General features: G+C 42.6%; 1 protein-coding gene across 6 annotated transcripts in view; it reads left to right on the top strand.

Annotated features, from left to right (window-relative positions):
• SLC9A9 (solute carrier family 9 member A9) overlaps nucleotides 1–20,002 on the top strand; it is a 607,055-nt gene that overhangs the window by 491,082 nt on the left and 95,971 nt on the right. For all 6 annotated transcript variants that reach the window (XM_032486920.1, XM_032486926.1, XM_032486909.1 and 3 more), the window contains one exon: nucleotides 12,410–12,461. In XM_032486920.1, coding sequence (XP_032342811.1) covers nucleotides 12,410–12,461 — 52 coding nt within the window. The remainder of the gene's footprint in view (nucleotides 1–12,409; nucleotides 12,462–20,002) is intronic.

Here is a 20,002-nt window from a genome sequence, read left to right on the forward strand (position 1 = left end):
CTCTAAGATAACTTCTTCCCAACAGCCTTTTCATTAATTCTGTTTTCACATCTCTGATTTTAACCCTTTAATTCTGAAATCAAGGTGCAGTTGTCAGTGTAATTCTAGCATTAACCATGAATTCTTTTACTTTAAGCATTTCATTTTATTTTAACACAGTCCTGCATGAGCATGCCCCTCATCGTTAATAGCTGCTGGTTTGGCCAGAGAAGACATTTTTCTAGTGATTTACTTTAATCCCTGTCACCAAGAAATGAAAATCATTTTCTTCTTTTTGATGAGTCATGCAGTAACAGCTTCCTCGCTTACCCTTTATCTCTTCCTGTCAATTTCCCTCTAAAAATTAAGGTATTTATTCATTCTTAGCAAAAGCAAGATAATGCAATATTGAGACTGGTATTTCTGACTTCACTCTCTTCTGAGAATAAAGAATATTTTTTTTTCATTAAAAAAAGTAAATATATGTATATCACAAAGCTGATTATTAACTATTAACAGCATTACATGGCCTTAAAAAGTGTTAACCACCCCGAAGGAAAATAAGATTTCAGTTGTTAATTTGTAGAGATTATGAATCACAATCTACTTCCAGTTTGGGGCTTAAGTAATGGTTTTGGCAATCATTATTTACCCAAAATCTATTTTAATTTCAGTTTTAGTGATTTATTAGTGTTGGTGAAACAATCTTTTCTAGCTATTTGTTCGTGGTTTATGTCCACATGATTAATAATTCTGTACTATCTGCAGGACATTGTTGATGGATAGCCAGAAGCAACAGATGTACTGGTGCAAAATTATTACAGAACCCAGTCGCAAGTGCCTTTGAATGGATAACTTAAGAAATGGGTTATAGTTTGTTTTTTTTTAAATACTAAAATACATGGTGTTACAGTGATAACTTTAGATCCTCTTCCCAACCTCCATATGCTTTAGATAAAACATGAATGCTACCTAGTGCATATTCTAGCCCTCCATAAACACTCAACGTATGTTAGCTGCTACTATGATTTTAAGTTTACGTTTCCAGCTGCCTTTTCACACTCTGCCTCCCTTACATCCTCTCTCAATACCGTGGTGACCTTTTGCCCTTGGGCTTTTGTTCTCACCTCTTTCTGTTCTCAGGAATAAGTCTGATCCAATCACTTGTACATTGTTTGACTACAAGTCCAAATATTGCCTCTACCAAGTCCTTGCCTTTAGGACCGATCTTCAATGGGGAATGAAGCACTTTATCTCATGCTAAGGAAGTTCAGGCACTAGAAGTTAGAAATGGTCATGATTCAGGGCAGTAGCCTTCTCAAAACATCTTGTAGATTACCTGCCCTACCAACAGCTAAAGCCAATCTGGGATGGAGATTTCAGAACCAGCCACTGAAATTACACCTTCTGCCTCAGCTGTACTGTAGATAAACATCTATCAATCTTGCAAAGCTTTTTTGTTCTCTTCTCAGGATTATTTCCAGGACATCATTCCACATAAATGTTTCCTTGTCACCGTTTACTTTGGCTGGGTCAACTTTTCTCCTGGATTTTTGCCTAGAGGAATTTAACGTTTCCCTAAACATATGTTCCATTTATTTCTCCCTCATTGTCAAAGTCCATTCTTATTTTTTTTTAATTTTTATTGAAGTGTAATTGATTTACAATATTAGTTTCAGGTATACAGCAAAGTGATTTAGTTATACATATACATACATATATATTTTCTTTTCTGATTCTTTTCTATTATATGTTATTATAAGAAATTGAATATAGTTCCCTGTGCTATACAGTAGGCCCTTACTGTTTATCTATTTTATATATAGTAATGTGTGTCTGTTAATCCCCAAACCCTAATTTATTCCTCCCTGCCCTTTCCCTTTTGGTAACCATAGTTTGTTTCCTACGTCTGTGAGTCTGTTTCTGGTTTGTAAATAGAGTTTGTAAATAGAATTTAATGGTTCCCTAAATGTATGTTCCACATACTTCCCCCTCATTGTCAAAGTCCATTGTTGATTTTTGCATCAAGAGAACACATTCCTATCCCAGCCCCTTCCCTCTGAAGTCTGAGCACATCCGAGAACAGCAATATGAAGGCCTGCTCTGGGGTGGCAGTCCAGACCCACACTGCACACCCAGTGTGGGCCTTCACGGAGAGCTGGGATTCTGCCGCAGTTCCACCTGGAGTCCCTTGTAGCCGGAGTGGTTTGGAGTGAAGGAAGGAGATGCTCGTCTGGTATTGTCATGTGAGCCTATGTGTTTGACTGTGAAGTAACCACAATAGTCTCCAGGCTTTAAATTTTCTACTTCTCACTCAGACCGCCGACAGTCTGGGATTTATTTTCAACCACTTTTGGTTTCACACCAACATACAAAGCAGACTCCTACAACCATTTTATATTCAGTAGTAAAAAGTCTCTTTTTTTTCTCACCCATCATCAGTTTGACATTGAGATGACGCCCCACCTGGTAACACGCTAGAATTTCAACAAGCTAATCCACTTGAAAGGATAAATCCCTAATTGCCCAGACAGGGCACCCAGAGTGAAGCCTTAGGGAAGACAGGCCAGATGCCTTGATAAGTTATTACATCTCTCTTCTCACCAAAGTGTGTCAGTGTGCTTGCGGCTTGGGTCAAAAGAAATTAGCCTGTGTATTCAGTCTCAATCCTGTTTCTAATTGACTCTTATCTGTAGCCTGAAATTAGCTTACATCTTGGCAGAACTAAACATGGCACACTCAAGGGAAGTTTTGCCAAACTTCAAGAACAGGATGTAGATCTGCATTTGTGTCGGTGACTTGTACTTGTTTATTAGTGTTTATTTTTCAAAGAACATTATGTTTTCAGCATACGTATATGTTCCTGAGCATACTTCCGAGTCGTCAGAGGTGAGAAACACCAGCTCAGTGACTCATCTCTGCATCCAGGGCACACCTACTCTTAGTCTGAACTCTATAAATAAGCCTCCACTGGAACCAGACATCACATGGAGAACTGACTTTCAGGTCAAGAGAGGGAGGGCGGAAACACAGCTCCTATGCTGGAGATGCTCACAGTACAATCTTAATTCAGAAGACCTCCGTAGCAAAAAGAACACCGTCATCACCCACCACCACTAGAACAGCAGCTGCCACTCCTGAGCAATTCTTGGTGCAGCCTGTGCGGAACCTCCTACCTGCATCATCTCTCAAGCACCCCGTGGGATAGTCACTACTTATATCCCATTTTAAGGGAAAGGGAAAGGGAGGCACAGCTTCTCGCCTGTAGTCACACAGGTGAATGGTGGGACCAGCTTGTCAGGTGTCTAACTCCTAATGATTATGCTCTGTGCTCTGTGCCTCTTGGTAGCAGTCACCTAGTAGTTTTAGTAAACTATGTCAGCAAAGAGTTCAAGAGAGGCCAGACCCTTCTCTATTCTGATCAGCCTAACAGGGACCTAAGGAAGCTGTCCCATATCCATAATCTCATAAAAAAATGTCATGTGGACAGCCCCAGGACACCAGCACAGGAATGTCACATGAACCCTTGATCTAGCAAGTTGGTAATCAGCCAGATCCCAGGGGTGGGAAAGTGTAACCTAGCAGAGCACATGAAGGACCACCAGACGCCAGTGCATCCGGGCACCGGTGGAAACCCAGAGGGACAGCTCCGCTCTCAGCAACATCCCCAGACTTCCCAGTTTCTTACTCTTCTGCGGTTTGCTCAGTCATAGCAAATGCTTCTTGTCCCCAAATTATAAAACCTCTCTTTCTTCCTTCACTGCATTGGCAGATGTATTATCTTATCCCTCCCCAAATTCAAAATCAGAGTTGCTTCTGAGTACACGTTAACCTGTGTGCTCTACAACCAGTCTTCGGATAGATGTGTAAAACCAGCCACCCAGTTACTGGCCAAGAGACTCACTATCACACCTCTGACATGATCCATCATTCTTTGCTTGAAGGCAAACAAGAAATGGGAGAGGTTATTTTTCTTGATACCAAGCCCACACTGATAACATTTGGGTAATTCCCATGTGGTATGGTCCCACATAACAGATATTAATCCAAACAGGAATTTTTCTATGTCTATTGCCACAGCTTTCATCCAGAAAATGTTCACCTTCTTCGAGACTGTGATAAATTACTCTCCTGAGCCTCTTTCCTAAGCCTCTCTATAGCCTTTCTTAAATATGATGTCCAAACTGTCTTCAAATACTAAATGAGATACACCCTTCTCCATCTTCCATGAACATTCCCAGGCCACTGATCTTGCCCTTGGAAAACCCACTTCCCCTCCCTTTTTCCTTGGATTTTACAGTTTGGTCTCAACCTCCACTTCAGACAAGCAAAGAGCCAAAACTCTTAAGGGTGTGGGAAGGGCTGTTTTTCTTGAGCTGATAAGAAGGTAGAGAGCTGACCTTGCTACACTCACAATAGAGATGCTCAGAACTCACTGATGCCGAGCTTCTGTTCCACCTTTCTAGGAGGCTATGCCTCAGGGAAAACTCACACATATTCCTCCCGTCTGCGGCTAATGGCAGGGGTGAAACATTAAGGGCAGGAGTAGAAACTCGGAATCATCTCAGTACTTTCCTCTCCACTCCACAGCCAGTCCACCACATCCCACCACCACCCCCCCTCCATGCACACAGCTCTCAATTCCATCTCTTGTCCACCACCACTGTCTTAGTTTAGACCCTTGGTCAGACTATTGCTGTAAGTCTACTAAATGACCTCTATGCCTCCAGTTTCTTAATATCACAGTTTTGCCCCCAGTGGTTTCTGTAGAACATAAATCTAATTATTTCAACCCCTACTGCCTACAGGAGAACAAAACAAAATGAAAAATACTTTCCTAAGCATAGCATTCAAGAGCCTTTATAATTTGGCCTCAAATTACATTCTGATCTCACCCAGAGCAACTCTGCCCACCTCAACGTGCATAACCGTCACAGTCTACCCACATTATCATGTCCCAAGTCTACTTTTTTTCTTTCAAATTTCTCCTTTGCTCCTGGTGTGCCCTCCCCAACCTCCCTTTCACCAAAGGTTAAACTTTTCCTCACTGTTGTGTGAGTCCCAGCCCACTGATAGTGAGGCTGTGAGCTAGGAATGCCTGAGGCACTTGCCCACATTCCTCACCCGTATTTCTCTAGACAGAGACCCCACAGATGCTTTCCCACGAGGGCCAATGTTGTGGCTAGACCAGCTCTTGTGAGTTTTGTTATGATTGCAGGATACACTTCCAGAAACCATCAGGGAACTTTAAGGAAAAAGATTCATTGCTCTCACAGGTCCTGGAGGGTATACCCGGCACGCCTGAGGTCACACAGCAAGGTCATGGAGACAGAGAGTGTGGACCTGAGGCTCTGCCTTTATTAGGCCTGAGGTTGGGGGCTGAAGTGTTCGCTCCTTATTGGCTAATAAAGCAGAAGAGCAGGAAATTGGGCACAGGAAAGGAAAATCTGGGTCTTTCAAGCACTTACTCATCTGGGTTATCCAGGGCTTTCCAAAAGACAGACTTTATGGGTGGGGGCTGCCTAACTCCTCATCTGGCTGTTTTGCTAGGAGCTGTATTGTATGGCTGGCAATATGTTTATGGAAGATGGATATCTTTAGAAGTGAATGCCTCAGTGATCAAAAACTTAATGTCAGGCACCTATACTACACTCCCCTTTCAATACCCACTTCCTCTTTGAAATGTGCCCCACCTCTCCACAGCCCATCTTGGTTGGACTTTTTGTTGCTGTGTTTCAGTAATTCCGTGTGTAATGCTTATTACCTCATCACATTCTGGTTCTTTGTTTCCAACAGCTGTCTTTCCCATTAGATCTGGGGTCACTGATGGCATGAATCCTGTCATCAACCTTTATATCCTAGCATCTATCATTTATAGACAACCTACCCTTGGCTTTACCCTATCTGGTATTTACCATTCGGTGTAGGGGACATCAACACCTCCCTAAAAGAATAACACCAGTAATGGCAAGAACATCAGCTAATGTTTCATGAGTGCTTCCTAAGTGGCAGCCAATATGTTACACACATATATGTATTAACACATTTCATCCTTAAAATAACCCGGAAGTAAATATATACTTATCCCCATGTACAGTTGAGAAAACTGAGATTTAGAGGCATTAAGTAATTTGTCCTGAAATTACAAATATAGTGAATGATAGAAGTGAGATTTTAACCCATACAGCCTGGCTTCAAAGTCCCAACTCATTTAGCTACTGTGCCACATCGAAATAACAAAATGAACTGAGGCGAGTTTTCCACTTACCTTAGTCCATTTTTTTATCTCCCCTCCCCCAAAATTTAAAATCAATTATAATAGATTAATTTGGGTCATACACAAGTTCTACTAATATTTATGCAAATAATACGAGGTGGGGATGGGGCAAAGTTCCAGATTTTGGCATGATGTTCTCATAGCTACCCAACAGCCCGCAAACCTCAGCAGGGGTCTTTCAGACTCCTCCACTGTCCTGCTGTATTTATTGTGCTCAGTATCCAGTCACTCTTCTCTTACTGAAAATGTCATTTTTTATGTTTAGCCATCAAATACAGCTCTTAGAGGAAGTGGCTTCTCCCCCACCCCCCCTCCCCACCACCCCGCCCCTGTCAGCCAGGGACTCAGAAGAACCAAAACTGAACATAAGACTGTTGGGATTCACACAATGAGATTAAGCCCTGGTAATATTTCACTGCCTTTCCGGAGGTGCTAAGTGATAAGGATCAGAATGGGTTTTGTTGGCTTTAATGGGAAAAGTGAACCTTTTGTTAGTTGCTTACCTTGCTTCCCCTCTAAGAGAAACCCAACTTTGGAGCTCTCTCTTTTTGCCGTGGTTGGATATGGGAGCATCCTGAGACTTTAATACGTCTAATAAGACTCATCAAAGAATGGAGCTGCCATGGCAGGGGAGGTGCATTGTGCTGCACAGAGATGTGTTTTGCTCTGAAAATGGAGCTATATGCTTGCTGTAAATGAGGAACCCAGAGTGAGATGTTGGAGGGCACAGCTGGGAATATGTGCAAAGCTCGTTTTCATTTTCATCTGAATACCATAGAGGCAGCACTCGACTTGTTTAAAATTAAAAGGTGCATCAGAAATGCAAAACATCATATAAAATTTTAACCAGTCTTTTTAGTTGCTTTGTAATCTTTACTGGCGCTTCATTCTCTATATTTTTAGAAAATTTTTTGAGCTGTGTGGTGGTTCTTCCATCCACCCTGGGCTTCCCTTTCTATAGTCGCAGGTACCTTTCTGGTTATTCGTCCACCACCTGCCCCTATTCTTTATAATAATGTACTGCTTCCTTTTCACCTGCCTTCTCTTTGCTCTCCTTCTGCTCAGTTCTTCCCTTCCCCCTCTTCCTCTTGCTCTTTAGACACCTTCCTTTCCTTTGTTGCCCTCTCACCTCCAGAGCCTACCAGTAAATTGTAGGTAAATTCCAATCCGGGAAACGTGGCCCTCCATGAATAGAAATCATGTTCTGTGAAACCAGAAATCCCTGCTTTGCCCTGGCCACTCCTTGTGGCTCAGCTGGAGCTGTTTGTGTACATCCAAGGGTTACCCGATGCAGAACTGGGGACAAGAAGGGTTGAGCAGTGACCATGGTGGTACTGAGCTCTGGCCCCGCTGATTTTAAAAAGTACTGATAATAATAAAAATGACAAAAAGGACAATAGCTGCTAACATTTCTTGAGCACTCACTAGGTACCAGGCCCTAAGCTAACACTTTATTAGTGTTTTCTCCTTTAATCCTTACAACAACCCTGGGAAGCAGGCTCTGCTATCATCCCCATTGCACTGACAAGAAAGCCGAGGCAGTGAGTGATGCAGTCACACAGCAGTGAGAGGCTCTTGCCAGCTGGGTTTCACTCACCAGCCCTGTTCCCCCAACAACCACAGGGTAAGCGGGAGTCCTGGGATTCCTGAAGAGCTAGCCCCAGGGTGACATGCAGCCATGGATGCAGCATGTCATGGCGTAACCAGACAGGTGGACCCAGGGTGGGCCAGGGTTGTCATAGCCCCAGCAGAACGATCATAGGGGCCCCAGGAGGGGTTCCGTCAGGAAGCAGAGTACAGAGTAGAAGGTGCCAGCTACTTGCAGTCCAAGTCAGTGAAAACTTTAAGCAATGGGGCATCTGAACCAAGTTAGGGCACCAAGATGAATGGTCCACGGTGATTAGAAGAAGAATGGCAGTAGTGGGAAGTTCAGGAAAGTAGGTGGGGCATCACGATGGCCAGTGATAGTCAACAGGGCCCCAGCCACCAAATGGAGTTTGGAGAGAGGGGATTCAGTTGATGGAAGAGGCACTGATCTAGGCAAGGCCAGAGCTCAGGGATACTGGGTCTCGGAAACAATGACAGGTCCAGTTACCAGCCCTGGGGGACTGGGTCCAGAGGAGACAAGCAGCAAGGGTAGTTCAGTGTTATGGGAAAGACGCTTAAGAGCCTTAGATGTCACCCAAGGAAGTGGGACCTCATCCCAGACACCTGTGATTTCACCTGGGGAGCTGCTGTATACACATGGGGCACCACATGCTAGGACAACATCCTGTCTTCTTTCTGATAATCCCTCAAGAACCCCTAATGTGTAAATGATCTTTTATGCTTAAAAGGGAGTGGATTCGAGGTTAATCCTAAAAGAATATCATTTTCACACTCTGATTTGCTTTCTGGAAGAGAAGAGGAAGAGATACAGACACAGCTGGCATGTTTGCTTAACCGTAGGGATGCTGTGTGATGTGCTGTGCATGCTGGTGTCAGATTATATGTCACAATTGTGAAAGGCCGGCAAATTGCCCTCAGAAACAATGGAGAGTCAGTCTGGGGGTGTGCAGGGTGTGGCAGAAGATAACTATGTTTTCTTGTAAGCCCTTATATAATGTTTCAATTGTATTGTTTTGTTACATATGTGCGTGTGTGCGCGTGCAGGCGTGTGTGTGTGTGTGTGTGTGTGTGTGTGTATTATAAACTTGAAAAGAAAAAAATGCACAAAACTTGACTCTCAGGCTATCAGTCCCATCTGTACTAAACTAAAGACATATAGAGACAATATGCTAACCTATTGTTGCAGACAGGAAATCGGCACTCTTAACTGGCAGATACAAGAATTTTAAAAAGCAAAAGAATAGTAGCCAGGGACCATTTAATGTAGGCATAAAGAGGCTCACTTTCCTCTCAGAAATCATTATAACACAGCGAGTGTTAGATTTTATGGGGCCAGCGGTGATACTGAGACCTCTAGTCAAGTTCCGCGTATCCCCATTACACTATGGTTTAGGAGGCAGGGAGCCAGGTAATATATTTTAGCATGACTTCTATCAAAAGGAGCCAAAATCACAAATGAGAGAAGGTATCATTCTTGCCTGCCTTTCCTTCAGAACTTTTAAATTATAATGAACTGTTTAGATTTTTCGAATGAAACCCACCAAACTGTATGCCATGTGAGGGCAGGGACTCTGCCTGCTTTGTTCACCCCAGCTGCCCCGGGGTTGGGGGTGGGGAGTTTCTCTTTCCTCGAACCTCTTGAGATGTTCAGTGTGCTGTAGGCAGGAAGGGAGTCAGGCCGGGCCCCAGGAGAAGCGCTCCTGTTCGGGAGAAGAGCAGCTCTCCTGGGTCCCTGAGGTGCTTGTCACCAAGTCCCACAGAAACTGAAGAACTTAATCCCCTGCTATCATTCCTCTGCTCCACCTGGCTTCTGGAATAATTGAAACTAGAAATGTCTGTTGTGATTGCTGCTAGGGAGGAAGGCTTAAATTTTAATGGAAAACTTCAGTACTACCTCAAAACTTTAAATGTTGGGTTTCTTGTGAAATTTGACTTCTGTTCTCTCCAGTTTTCTAGAGAGAAAGAGAAAAGAAAAGAAAAAAAAAGCGCTAAACAGATGCAGCAGGGGGAACTTCAAGACCCTCAGTTCAATTCACAGCCTGCGTGGGTGCCAGGCAGCCCTTGGTTGGGGGCAGGGGGCTGGGAGGTTCTGGCTTACTCAGTAATAAAGGCCTCTGGGGGCCCCAGCTTCCCCAGAGAGCTCAGAGCCCCTGGAGGCTTGAAGGTAGACCAGCCCCGTGAGAAAGGGGGATGGGGACTCCAACTTGGCCCTCAGTGTTTACAGAGGTTAGACTCATGTCACCGGACCCCAAGGTCACTGCCTAGACTCACCTTAGGAGGCTGGGCCTAACCTCCCCTCCATTGTCTCTCTCCCAGCCCTTCTGGAAAAGATCCTTCCTGACTCTCACTGCCTCTGTCCTCCCACCCTCCCTCCCCCTTCACCTTCCCCAGTCTTCTCTCCCCACTGCCCCCCATCCTCCCCCTCCCTGCACTGCCCTCTCCTCCCCTCTCACTTCTCTTTCCTCCCTCTCCTCTTACTCCTTCCTGACCTCCTTTCCCTCCTTCCTCCCTCTTCCCTTCTTCTCTCCCTCCAACTTCAGTGAAATAGATCAAATAGCTCTTTCTACTCAAAAAAATCAAAGGTTAGTCCTCACCAAAGTCCCTTTCTGGTTACCTGAAGGCCAAAAAGATCAGCATATGATAAATAGCTACCCATTTCCCCCCCTGGGTTAGAGAGAAGGGGTTCTTCTTGCCCAGAGGACACTAATTTTTGAAAAATCAGAGGTATTTTAAACACACTGCCTCTCCACTGTTGCTTTCCTTTCACGTGTTAACACGTCTGTCGTCTGAGCTGGTGGCTTCTGGCCTGACTCCCCTTCCCACCTGGAGAACCTAACAGCCAGGGCACTAAAGAAGTGTTTCCAGGGGCAGGCGTGGAGGGAAGGACTCTAAAGTTCTACAGACTGTGGTGTTCTCAGGAAAGGCTCTGCTCGAGCTTGAGCCAGGTGGCCCTGAGCTGTGCCCCCACCCCCACCCCACCCCCGACAGACAGAGGCTCACTCTCCTCCCGAGCAGAGGAAGTTCAAGCTCCGGGCCCCCACTTGCTCTGGCCCTACCAAGGTCCTGGGAAGAGCCTCAGCATTGTGTTCCCATGGTCCTATGTTTTTGTAAGATTTGCAAAAGGAATATATTTTAACCACTGTTGGGTATGATCGCTGTTTCTTTCCACCACAGCTTCCTGTCCATCATGCTTCTCCCCTGGTCAGTGGGCTCTGGAGTGGCCCTGGGCGTCTGGGGGATCCAACTAAGGGAAAGCCAGATTGGGAGTGCATTTAGTTTCTCTCTAGGGGGATGCGTCTGTGTGGTCTGCAGTCACTTCTGTGTGTGGGCAAGTCACTTCTGGTCATCCTCCTGCAGGAATAGTGCCACAAGGTTTGATCAAAGATGAACAGGTCCTGTGGCGCCTGGCTTCACAAGTCTGTGCGTAGTGGAGGAAAAAACAAGGCTTGAAATGCACTGAGCCAGAAGCTAGTCTATGGATAATCCTTCCAACTATGAGATGTGGAAAATTCAAAGTGGAAGACTCCATTCTCACCGATGCCCTTTCAAAATGGAAATCAGGGATACGGATATTCAGTGATGCAGCATATACCCAATAAGCATAATGGGCATTGTTTCTGAGAATTGCATGAAATGAGATTTATCAGAAATCTTGTCTTCTCAGGGTATTAAGCTTTAGCAGTACTGCACACAGCAAGCGTGTCTGTGTGTAAGGAAGCATGCTTTAATGCCTCCCAGTTATTAATAATTCTGATCAGTCTTGCTGGAAGAAAAGACTACCTTATCTGCCTATTCTCTCTTATATAAAACCATTATCATATAAAGTATGCAGGCAAAACTTATGAGGAAAAAGTTATTTTAGAGACATGTCAGGCAGTAAATTAATTAGAACATTATGTATTTTATAGACTTTGAGATGTCGATTGCATTTGCCAGATTTTAAACTTATGAAGTGTTTTATAATTCATTTTCTCTTTCTAAAGAGTCACTCTCATACCTAATTTTGTATTTGTATTTTTGTATTAATTTTCTTAAAGAGAGCCCCCCAAATTGTGTAAGCCTCAGACCCCACAAAGCTGGATACTCCCTAGCGAAAGCTTCCATGAGCATCTGGACAAAGGACCTATTTTCTTCTGTCTTGGGGAGCCTGCTCCAGCCTGGGCCCCCCCCCCCCGCCTCCCAGAGCAGTTTGTTCAGTGATCCCGCGGGGGTAGCAGGTGGCCTTCCTCCAGGATCCTGTTTCCCTGGGAGCCTTTTTCTGCGGGCTCCTGGCCCAGGTTCTCAGGCTCCTGGTCTTGCCGAGGAAAGACAACAACGAGGAACAGCTGCTGGTGCTTGATCTCACCAGCTGTGCTGAGGCCCAGATGTACAAGTTTTCATTTTTGCCGTAAATCCATCTGAAGTTCTTTTGATTCAGGGAGAGGTGGGCTGGTTTTCTGCCAAACCTTTCCTCTGTTTCGTATTTGGGTCGGGTGATCTGACAAATGAGACTGTCTTGTCTCACCCGCGGCAAGGCCGTGACCACTTTTCTGTTCTCTTTTACAGAGTGGGTGTGGACCTGGATGAAGATCGGAAGGAGGAGCCCTCCTCACACCAGGCAAGTCAAAGAGGCCGATGCATAGAGTTTATAGAGGCTGGAGATGTTCTGTTCCATGGCTGAGGGGCTCATTCTAAAGGGAGGGCTGCCTCTGCAGATAAAACAAATCAGACGGCTGAAATATATGTGAGACTTACAAGGTGTCGATAACCTTTGCGTAAAATTTAGAGAGCTTAGAACTAGCATACACGTGTGCCCTCCTCGTGGCAACAGGAAGCCTGAAAGCTCTGCAGTGCAGGAGCAAAGGCACAGCTCTTGGAATCAGGCAGCCTGGATTCAAACCCCTGCCCAGCGACTTGCTGGCTTGGCCGTCTCAGTGAAATTTACTTGATGCCTGTTGCACGCATGTTAGGCACGCAACAGGGCCTGCTTCTCCTGCGTGACTTCTCATGTATCAGGTCTAGGGGTAGAGAAATACAGAAACACTGAAAAATCTGCAAAAGCACAGCCGGAAAATCCTTAGGGAAAATTGTTCAGAACAACGTGCGATCGCCTTAAGTGAGGGAAGTGTATTCTCCAAACTCTGGTCTTGAATCTAACATCAGAGTAAAGCCCGTCATCGGCAATTTTGCTCTAGTCATTTTTAATTCAGTACTTAAAGCAAACAATTGTGTAAAAATGTTGCACCTTTTGCTGAAATCACAGGGAGACAGACATGCCGGAACGACGTTGTAAGTAAGCGACGCTGCTTAATGACTTGTGGTTCTGATCACATCTGGATTTGAGGAGGAGCCATCTCTCTTTTATTTCTTGCTTTTTCCCTCCAATGCCCAATGAGGTGCAGCTGATTAGTGCCACTGGGCAAGATACTGCTGCTTTCCTGGTTCACGTAAAGGAAGGATGCTACGCTCTACAAAAAGGGCTGCAAAATTAAGTTGGCGACGATCCTGGCTCTTATGTACTTTGAATTTTTTTGTCACATGTGTTCCAAGGCCAGCCTGGTGCTGTTTTCACAGACTTTATTGCCCAGGAAAGACACCTAACTGCAGGACCGAGCCCAGCAGGAGTGTCAGCGAACTGGGATTAGGGCCAGAGCAGTGACCTTAAAAAAGAGATCAAAGCCCATCTCCTTATACTGGTGGGCACTAATGAGTGGTTAGGAAGGGCTGGTGGTAGCCCTGGCGATTTTTACAAAGCATTTTATCTCCCATAGGTCAACAAATCCATCCTCCTACTTTCAGGCAGGACTTTTATCTAAATTGTATCCTTCTCTTACATCTTTTTCTTTAAAAGAAAAAAGACAGAAAAAGAAAACTCATCAAAGAAAATTTATCATCTTCCTCTAACTGCCTAATATTTTACAATCACATATAATTATGTGCTAGCCTAACTTTTTTCTTTTATAATTTAAAAGTATTTTATTTTAGCTCACTCACACCTTTGTCAATTCAGTAATAACTCTTACCTGAAGATACGTAAACCAGTAGAAAGTATTTTTTTGTTGTTAGAGAAGTGAAATAGTACAACATATTACAGTGAAAACTACGTGGTGTTTGGATCATGGGCAAGTGCTTTACATCTTTGGATCTCAATTTTCCTATCTGTAAAATGTAAATGATAATAACATCTACTTCTCCAGGTGGTTATAACAATCAAGCCAAATTATGTTTATGAAAACTGGGCAGTAAATTAATCAGAATATCGTGTATTTTATAGATTTTGAGATATTTGTTACATTCACCAGATTTTAATTAATCAAACTTAACTAATTTTGTTAAAACAATCTTATGAAGGATTTGGTGAAGCAGCTTACACTACCACATATAAAAAATAGTAAAATTTTTTAAGAATTGTAAAATTCAGTAAAAAAAAAATAATAATAATTAATAAGAGCAGAAAGTCAAAACCAGAGGAATAAAAAGGATCGTGAATAAGCAGCTCATAAGGTCCTATATGCTTGCTAGGGTTGAACCACAAGTAAGCTTTCTGGTAGCCAAAGTCGGGAGAAAAATCAGTGATACACTAAATTATTATCATTAGAGGGAAAAATTATACTGTCTCCTTAAGCTGTGCAAAACTTCACAGGCTACAGTGTTTCAAAAGAAATTTCTCACTTGGGGCTTCCTGGAGAGGACGAGTTGAGATTCCTTGTGATCATTTGCACGGTTCCTACTGATCTGCTGCTGCTTAAAAAACACTTTTATTTTTAAGAAGCATCCTGCAAGTGTTCTTATTCATGATATTGACCACATGTTAGAAAGAGGTTTTCTCCACACCTTGGAATAGTTCTTATTTTCAATGCCAAGTACAGGAAACAGTGGGCTCAGGCCAGAAGTAACAAACCACAGTGTCCATGCAGCTGCCCCTCAGCCTGGACAGACAGGTTTTTTTGGTACTTTCCAAACCGTGAGTCAAGAACCTCTCTGCCCTCATTTTGCCTGACAGCTTGTTGCTTATTATCAGCATCTGTTGCTCTGACTACAGAGCACAAACCTAATTCTTAGCAGGATTGCATTTTCCCACTCCGTTTGCATTTATTAAACTGGCCTTGCGTTAACAAATAGGATAATCTTTGCACTGGTCGACCTCTAAAAAACAAAAGACTTTCTTCTTACTTAACAAAAAAACTTCTACAGATAATTACAGCAATTACTGATAGACACTCTCAAAATCAATAATACCCGTATGTAATGACATGTACATATTTTTGAAGGAATCTCCCATTTCTGTGTTTATGGAGAATAAAATAACCTTTGGGAAATATGAACTGGTGGCTGTGACTATCTAGCAATCTCATGATTTTCCTTTTTGCCTTGTCACACCTTGAAAGTGTGACATATTACGCTGTTACTTGTACCAGACCCAGAAGCTTTAAAAAGCATGTTCCACATGCAGGTATCAAACTGCAAATACATGCTCCATGCAAATGTGCCACTTGGAGAAATGGAAGGTATTGCAGTTGTGAATTTTTATGTCTCTTAAATGTAAGCAAACAAACAAACCACCCTCAGACACCCTCTGCCCCACGTTTTCCGTATAGTCGATTCTGGGTCCTTGGAAGCCAGCATTACAGAGAAGGTGAGAGTCGCTGGAGCGTCACTCCCGCCTTAATCTTTCAGTAGAAAATGCCTGCCACCCAAGAAGGGCTGCCACTCTTGCTTCTCTTTTTCCTTTCTTGCCATGTTTCAAGATCATCCTAATATTTGTGGAGTAGTGAGTACTGTTAACACTGTTCTCAGCACCTTACCTGTATTAACTCATTTATCTTCCGAGGTAAACCTATGAGTGGGCACTATTATTATGCTTATATTTCAAATAAAGAAACTGTATACAGAGAAGATAAATAACTTGCCCAGAAGAGGTGAAATTTGAACCCAGACAATCCGGGTCCAGATCGTCCACTTTTACCTGGCGTGCGTGCATGCATTCATTCATGCATTCATTCATACAGCGTCCATGTCAGGCACTACTCCAAGTGTGAGGAGGATGCAGCAGTTACCAATTCAAAGTCTTCGCCCTCACAGAGCTTACACTCTAATGCAGGATGCTGAGAAGAAAAAGTAAACAGCTACATAGTCTTAAGTTCAGAGAGTGGTAACAATGAAGCAGGTAAGAAGATGGAGAACAATGGAGGAGAGGCTGTTGGCTGGCCAAGGCAGTCCTCTGTGAGGAAGTGGCATTTGATGGGAGTCCTGAACGATGTACAGAAGTGAGATGTGCATCTGGCCTCTGGGGTGAAAATGGTCCAGGCAGATGGAACTGCAGGGATGATGGCCCTGGTGTTGCAGTGGGTTGTGTGTGCTCCACGTGCTGCAGGAAGGCCAATGTGGCTGGAGCCGAGTGAGTGAGGTGGGAGTGGGTGGAGGTGATGTGGGGGAGACTGAGAGGGGCCAGATCACTGGCCATGGTGGTGAGTTTGATTTCATTCCACGTGTGATGGAGGCAAGAACTCTCGTCGCAGCTCTGGAGCTTGGAAATAATGGAATCACCCCTTTTTAAAAACTCCTTTTTCTTCCATCTCCACTCTGCCAACTGTTACAATGAGGTTAATTTTTATCTTTTCTGCCATAATTTTACTTTTAACCGTATGCTGGCTTCTCTATGTGCTCCCTTAAAGCTAACTTCCAATTTTATTTTTGCTTCCGGAAGTCCCTTTGTTGAAATTCTAGTTTTGCTTGTCACTTGTGCTTGTGTGTAACCTGGGTGGATCAGTTCTGGTCACTGCAGCTCAAGAAAGTCAAAGCAAAGCTAAGAAAGGTCCAGAGGAGGGCAGCTTCCATGAGTAGAGGGAGATGAAAAGAATTAGGATTTCTCCAGCAGAGAGCCCAGCACTAAGAAGGGATACAGCAAAGTGTCTGTAAAAATATGAAGTGTGTGAGTCAGGTGAATGGAGACTTGTTTGCCAAATCCAAGAAAACCATAACCTGGAGTACCCTTAAAACCTGAAGGAGCCCATTTGGAGGAGAATAAAGTATTTGTTCTTCTGTACAATTGATACTTATAGTCATCTAGAGTGGCAAGGGCTGGGGAGACAAGTGGGTTCAGGAAGGGAAGAGATTACTTAGCAAATAGTCAGGTCATCTAGTCTTTAAATAAAATTTAATTTCTCTTTGTGAATATTTCAAATATTTCTGACAAACTTACGGAAAACAGAATAAAGATTCCCACATATATGACCTCAGATTTAACAATCATTAATATTTTTTCATACTCGTCCCTAAGCTGTTGGAGTTGGCCTCATAGGATGTAAATTCCACACTAGACCCCTACAAATATTTCAGAAATAGAATCCTAGGCTTTAAAATTGATCTGACCTAGATGAGGGTTTGTTTTTTTTTTATGTTGTTGCAACTAATAGTACTTCGAGAAAATGGAATGACTATTTCAGAGCAAATATCTTGGGTTTTCCCTTGGCCAACACTGAATTTATTGGGGTTATATTTACTTGTGGCTTATACACCCAAAAGTATACACCCTCTTCACTACATTTTTACTGCTTAGGACTAAATATATATATATATATATATATATATATATATATATATATATATATATATATATATATATATATATTATATATCTCTTACCTTCAGATTCTACAATTACACGCTCTAGAAAATAGAAATAATCATGAGGAAGAGGAAGTGGAGGAAGACAGCAGCTACAATTTAGCAAACACTTTTTATACATTAGATGTCATATATAAAATCATATTTAATTTTTACCTTGACCAACCAAGATACCAGTTACGAACCTCATTTTGTAAATGATGAAATTAAAATTCAAAGAATTAAAGTAACTTTCCCAAGACAACAACACCAAAAACTTCCAGCCACTTCAACAACACCTAAACTCCAATGTCTAGTTCCCCAACTCTGTGAGACTGTTGCTCGCTGCTTGCACTGTTCTCTGCTTGACTGCACTTCCTTGCACTACAACTGGGGAAGGGCCTCCAGGCAGAAAGAAACAAGAATATAGGGCTCACCTCGTTTCTTTGCCTTCTCTCAAGGATCACAGTCTTTTGCTGCCTGTTACCCAACACCTGAACTCTATCATATATTTATGATATCAATTATTTTATCATGGCCAGCCAGTATGTACTTTGCAGTAGTTTTCTAGGGGGAAACATCGTTTTGTTTTGTTTTCAGACAAAAACATAATACAGTATACTCACATCATAAGTCTAAACATATGACTCACTTTTGCTATGGCATTTGTGGTTTGGGGCACTGTCACTGGAGGATAGCATGAGCTGGGTGGGATCTACCATTTTCCATTAGGTGGTTGTGTATATGGGTGCATGTGTACGTGTGTGTGTGTGCATATATATAAAAGAGCACAATAGCTAAATTATGCTGTAAATCAGGCATTAGTTAAGAATACTGTGAAACAGGTATAGTGAGATGATATGAACTTGCTCCTGCCTGTAATCTGGTCCCTCATTGTATGTCTTGGTATTCAATCTGCAATCAGTAACATGGTATACTTGACCTAGGATAATTTTTTATGTACTTTTAAGGGGAAAATATGTCTTCTATACCACAAATATGTTACCTTTACAAATACACTTTGTAAACTACAAAGAGTTACTCCTCACCATTTTATTATCTCTTCCCAATTCCCACTCCAATACCTTATCTAGAACTTATGATTCTAGTATATAGTAGTATCAGCCTCCTATTGCTGTGTAACAAATTATCCCCAAAATTAGTGGCTTAAAATAACCAACATTTGTTTTCTCAGTTTCTATGGGTCAGGAATTTGAAAGCAAATTAGCTGAGTGTTTCTGACTCAAGGTCTCTTGTGAGGTTGCAGTCAGGATGTCAGCCAGAATTACAGTCATCTGAATGCTCGACTGAGGCTGAAGGATCCACTTCCACGATGACAGGAGGCCTCAGCTCCTTGTTGACTATTGGCAGAGAGACTCAATTTATTACCACATGGATCTCTTCCTAGAGTTGTTTGTCTCCTCACAACATGTAACTAACTTCCCTCATGTGGTCCAAGACAGACAGACGGCAAGGAGGAAACCACAGTGCTTTTCTGTGACCTAGTCTTGGATATCACCATCACTTCTGCCCCATTCTGTTATTAAAAATGAGTCACTAAGTACAGTCCACACTCAATAGGAAGGGAAATTAGTCTCCATCTTTTAAAGGAAGACATATCAAATAATTTGTGAATGTACATTTTTTAATCACCAAAATATCATGTTATATTTACATGAACCAAAAAATTTATTTTTCCATGGATTAACTTGGATTTCTTGAATGGACAAAGTTACTTGAACCAGGCCTTTTGATGGGGAGCTGAGGGTGGTGGAGGGTAGCTAAACCATGAGTTTAGCCCATCTGTAGTACATCTGTGACGTCTGTGATGTCCACATGTCCTCTTGACAGTTTTACCCATCCTTATCTAGTTGTTTTCTTCATTTTTTTCTCTGTAAGCATTTATTATCTGACCATACCTTCTTGGGAACATTTATGAGTTTATCATGGCATGAGGAAGGTGAGAATATTTGTATAAAATACTATTTATATGGAGGCTAAGGATTAATTTTACCTTTTAAAACATAAATCCTAAAGAATTCCTATTGACTCTTAATTATATTATGTTTTCCCTCTTCAAAATCCAGACATTTTTCTCTTTAGGGGAACAGAATCTGGTCCTCTATTTGATAATCAGAAAATCAAGGCAATAAACTTGAAGTTATTCCACGAACACATTCCAAACTGGGGGAGATGGCAGGGCAAAAGTACTGCTATCAAATTCCATTCACACTCACTACTTGAAAAAGTGCTCTGGAACCCATAAGGAACTCTACAGATTTGTTACGTTAATTATTTGTCTTTGTCATCATTCTGTGTAACTTCCGTTGACATTAGTATTGAATATGAAAGGTTGAGAAATAGAAAGGAAAATCTTGGCTCTCTTAATCCTTTGAATCCCCCTGAAATGAGGAGCAATCCCATATGATTATCCCAGAGCAGAGTTCATCCAGTTCACTTAGCAAAGTCCCCTCATTTGAATATTGATAGAGGAATGTATTTACATTTGCTCAGTTCTTTTTCATTAAGGTTAATACAAGACATCCCCTCTTG

Source organism: Camelus ferus, chromosome 1 (assembly GCF_009834535.1).
Source record: "Camelus ferus isolate YT-003-E chromosome 1, BCGSAC_Cfer_1.0, whole genome shotgun sequence".
Taxonomy (NCBI): Eukaryota; Metazoa; Chordata; class Mammalia; order Artiodactyla; family Camelidae; genus Camelus; species Camelus ferus.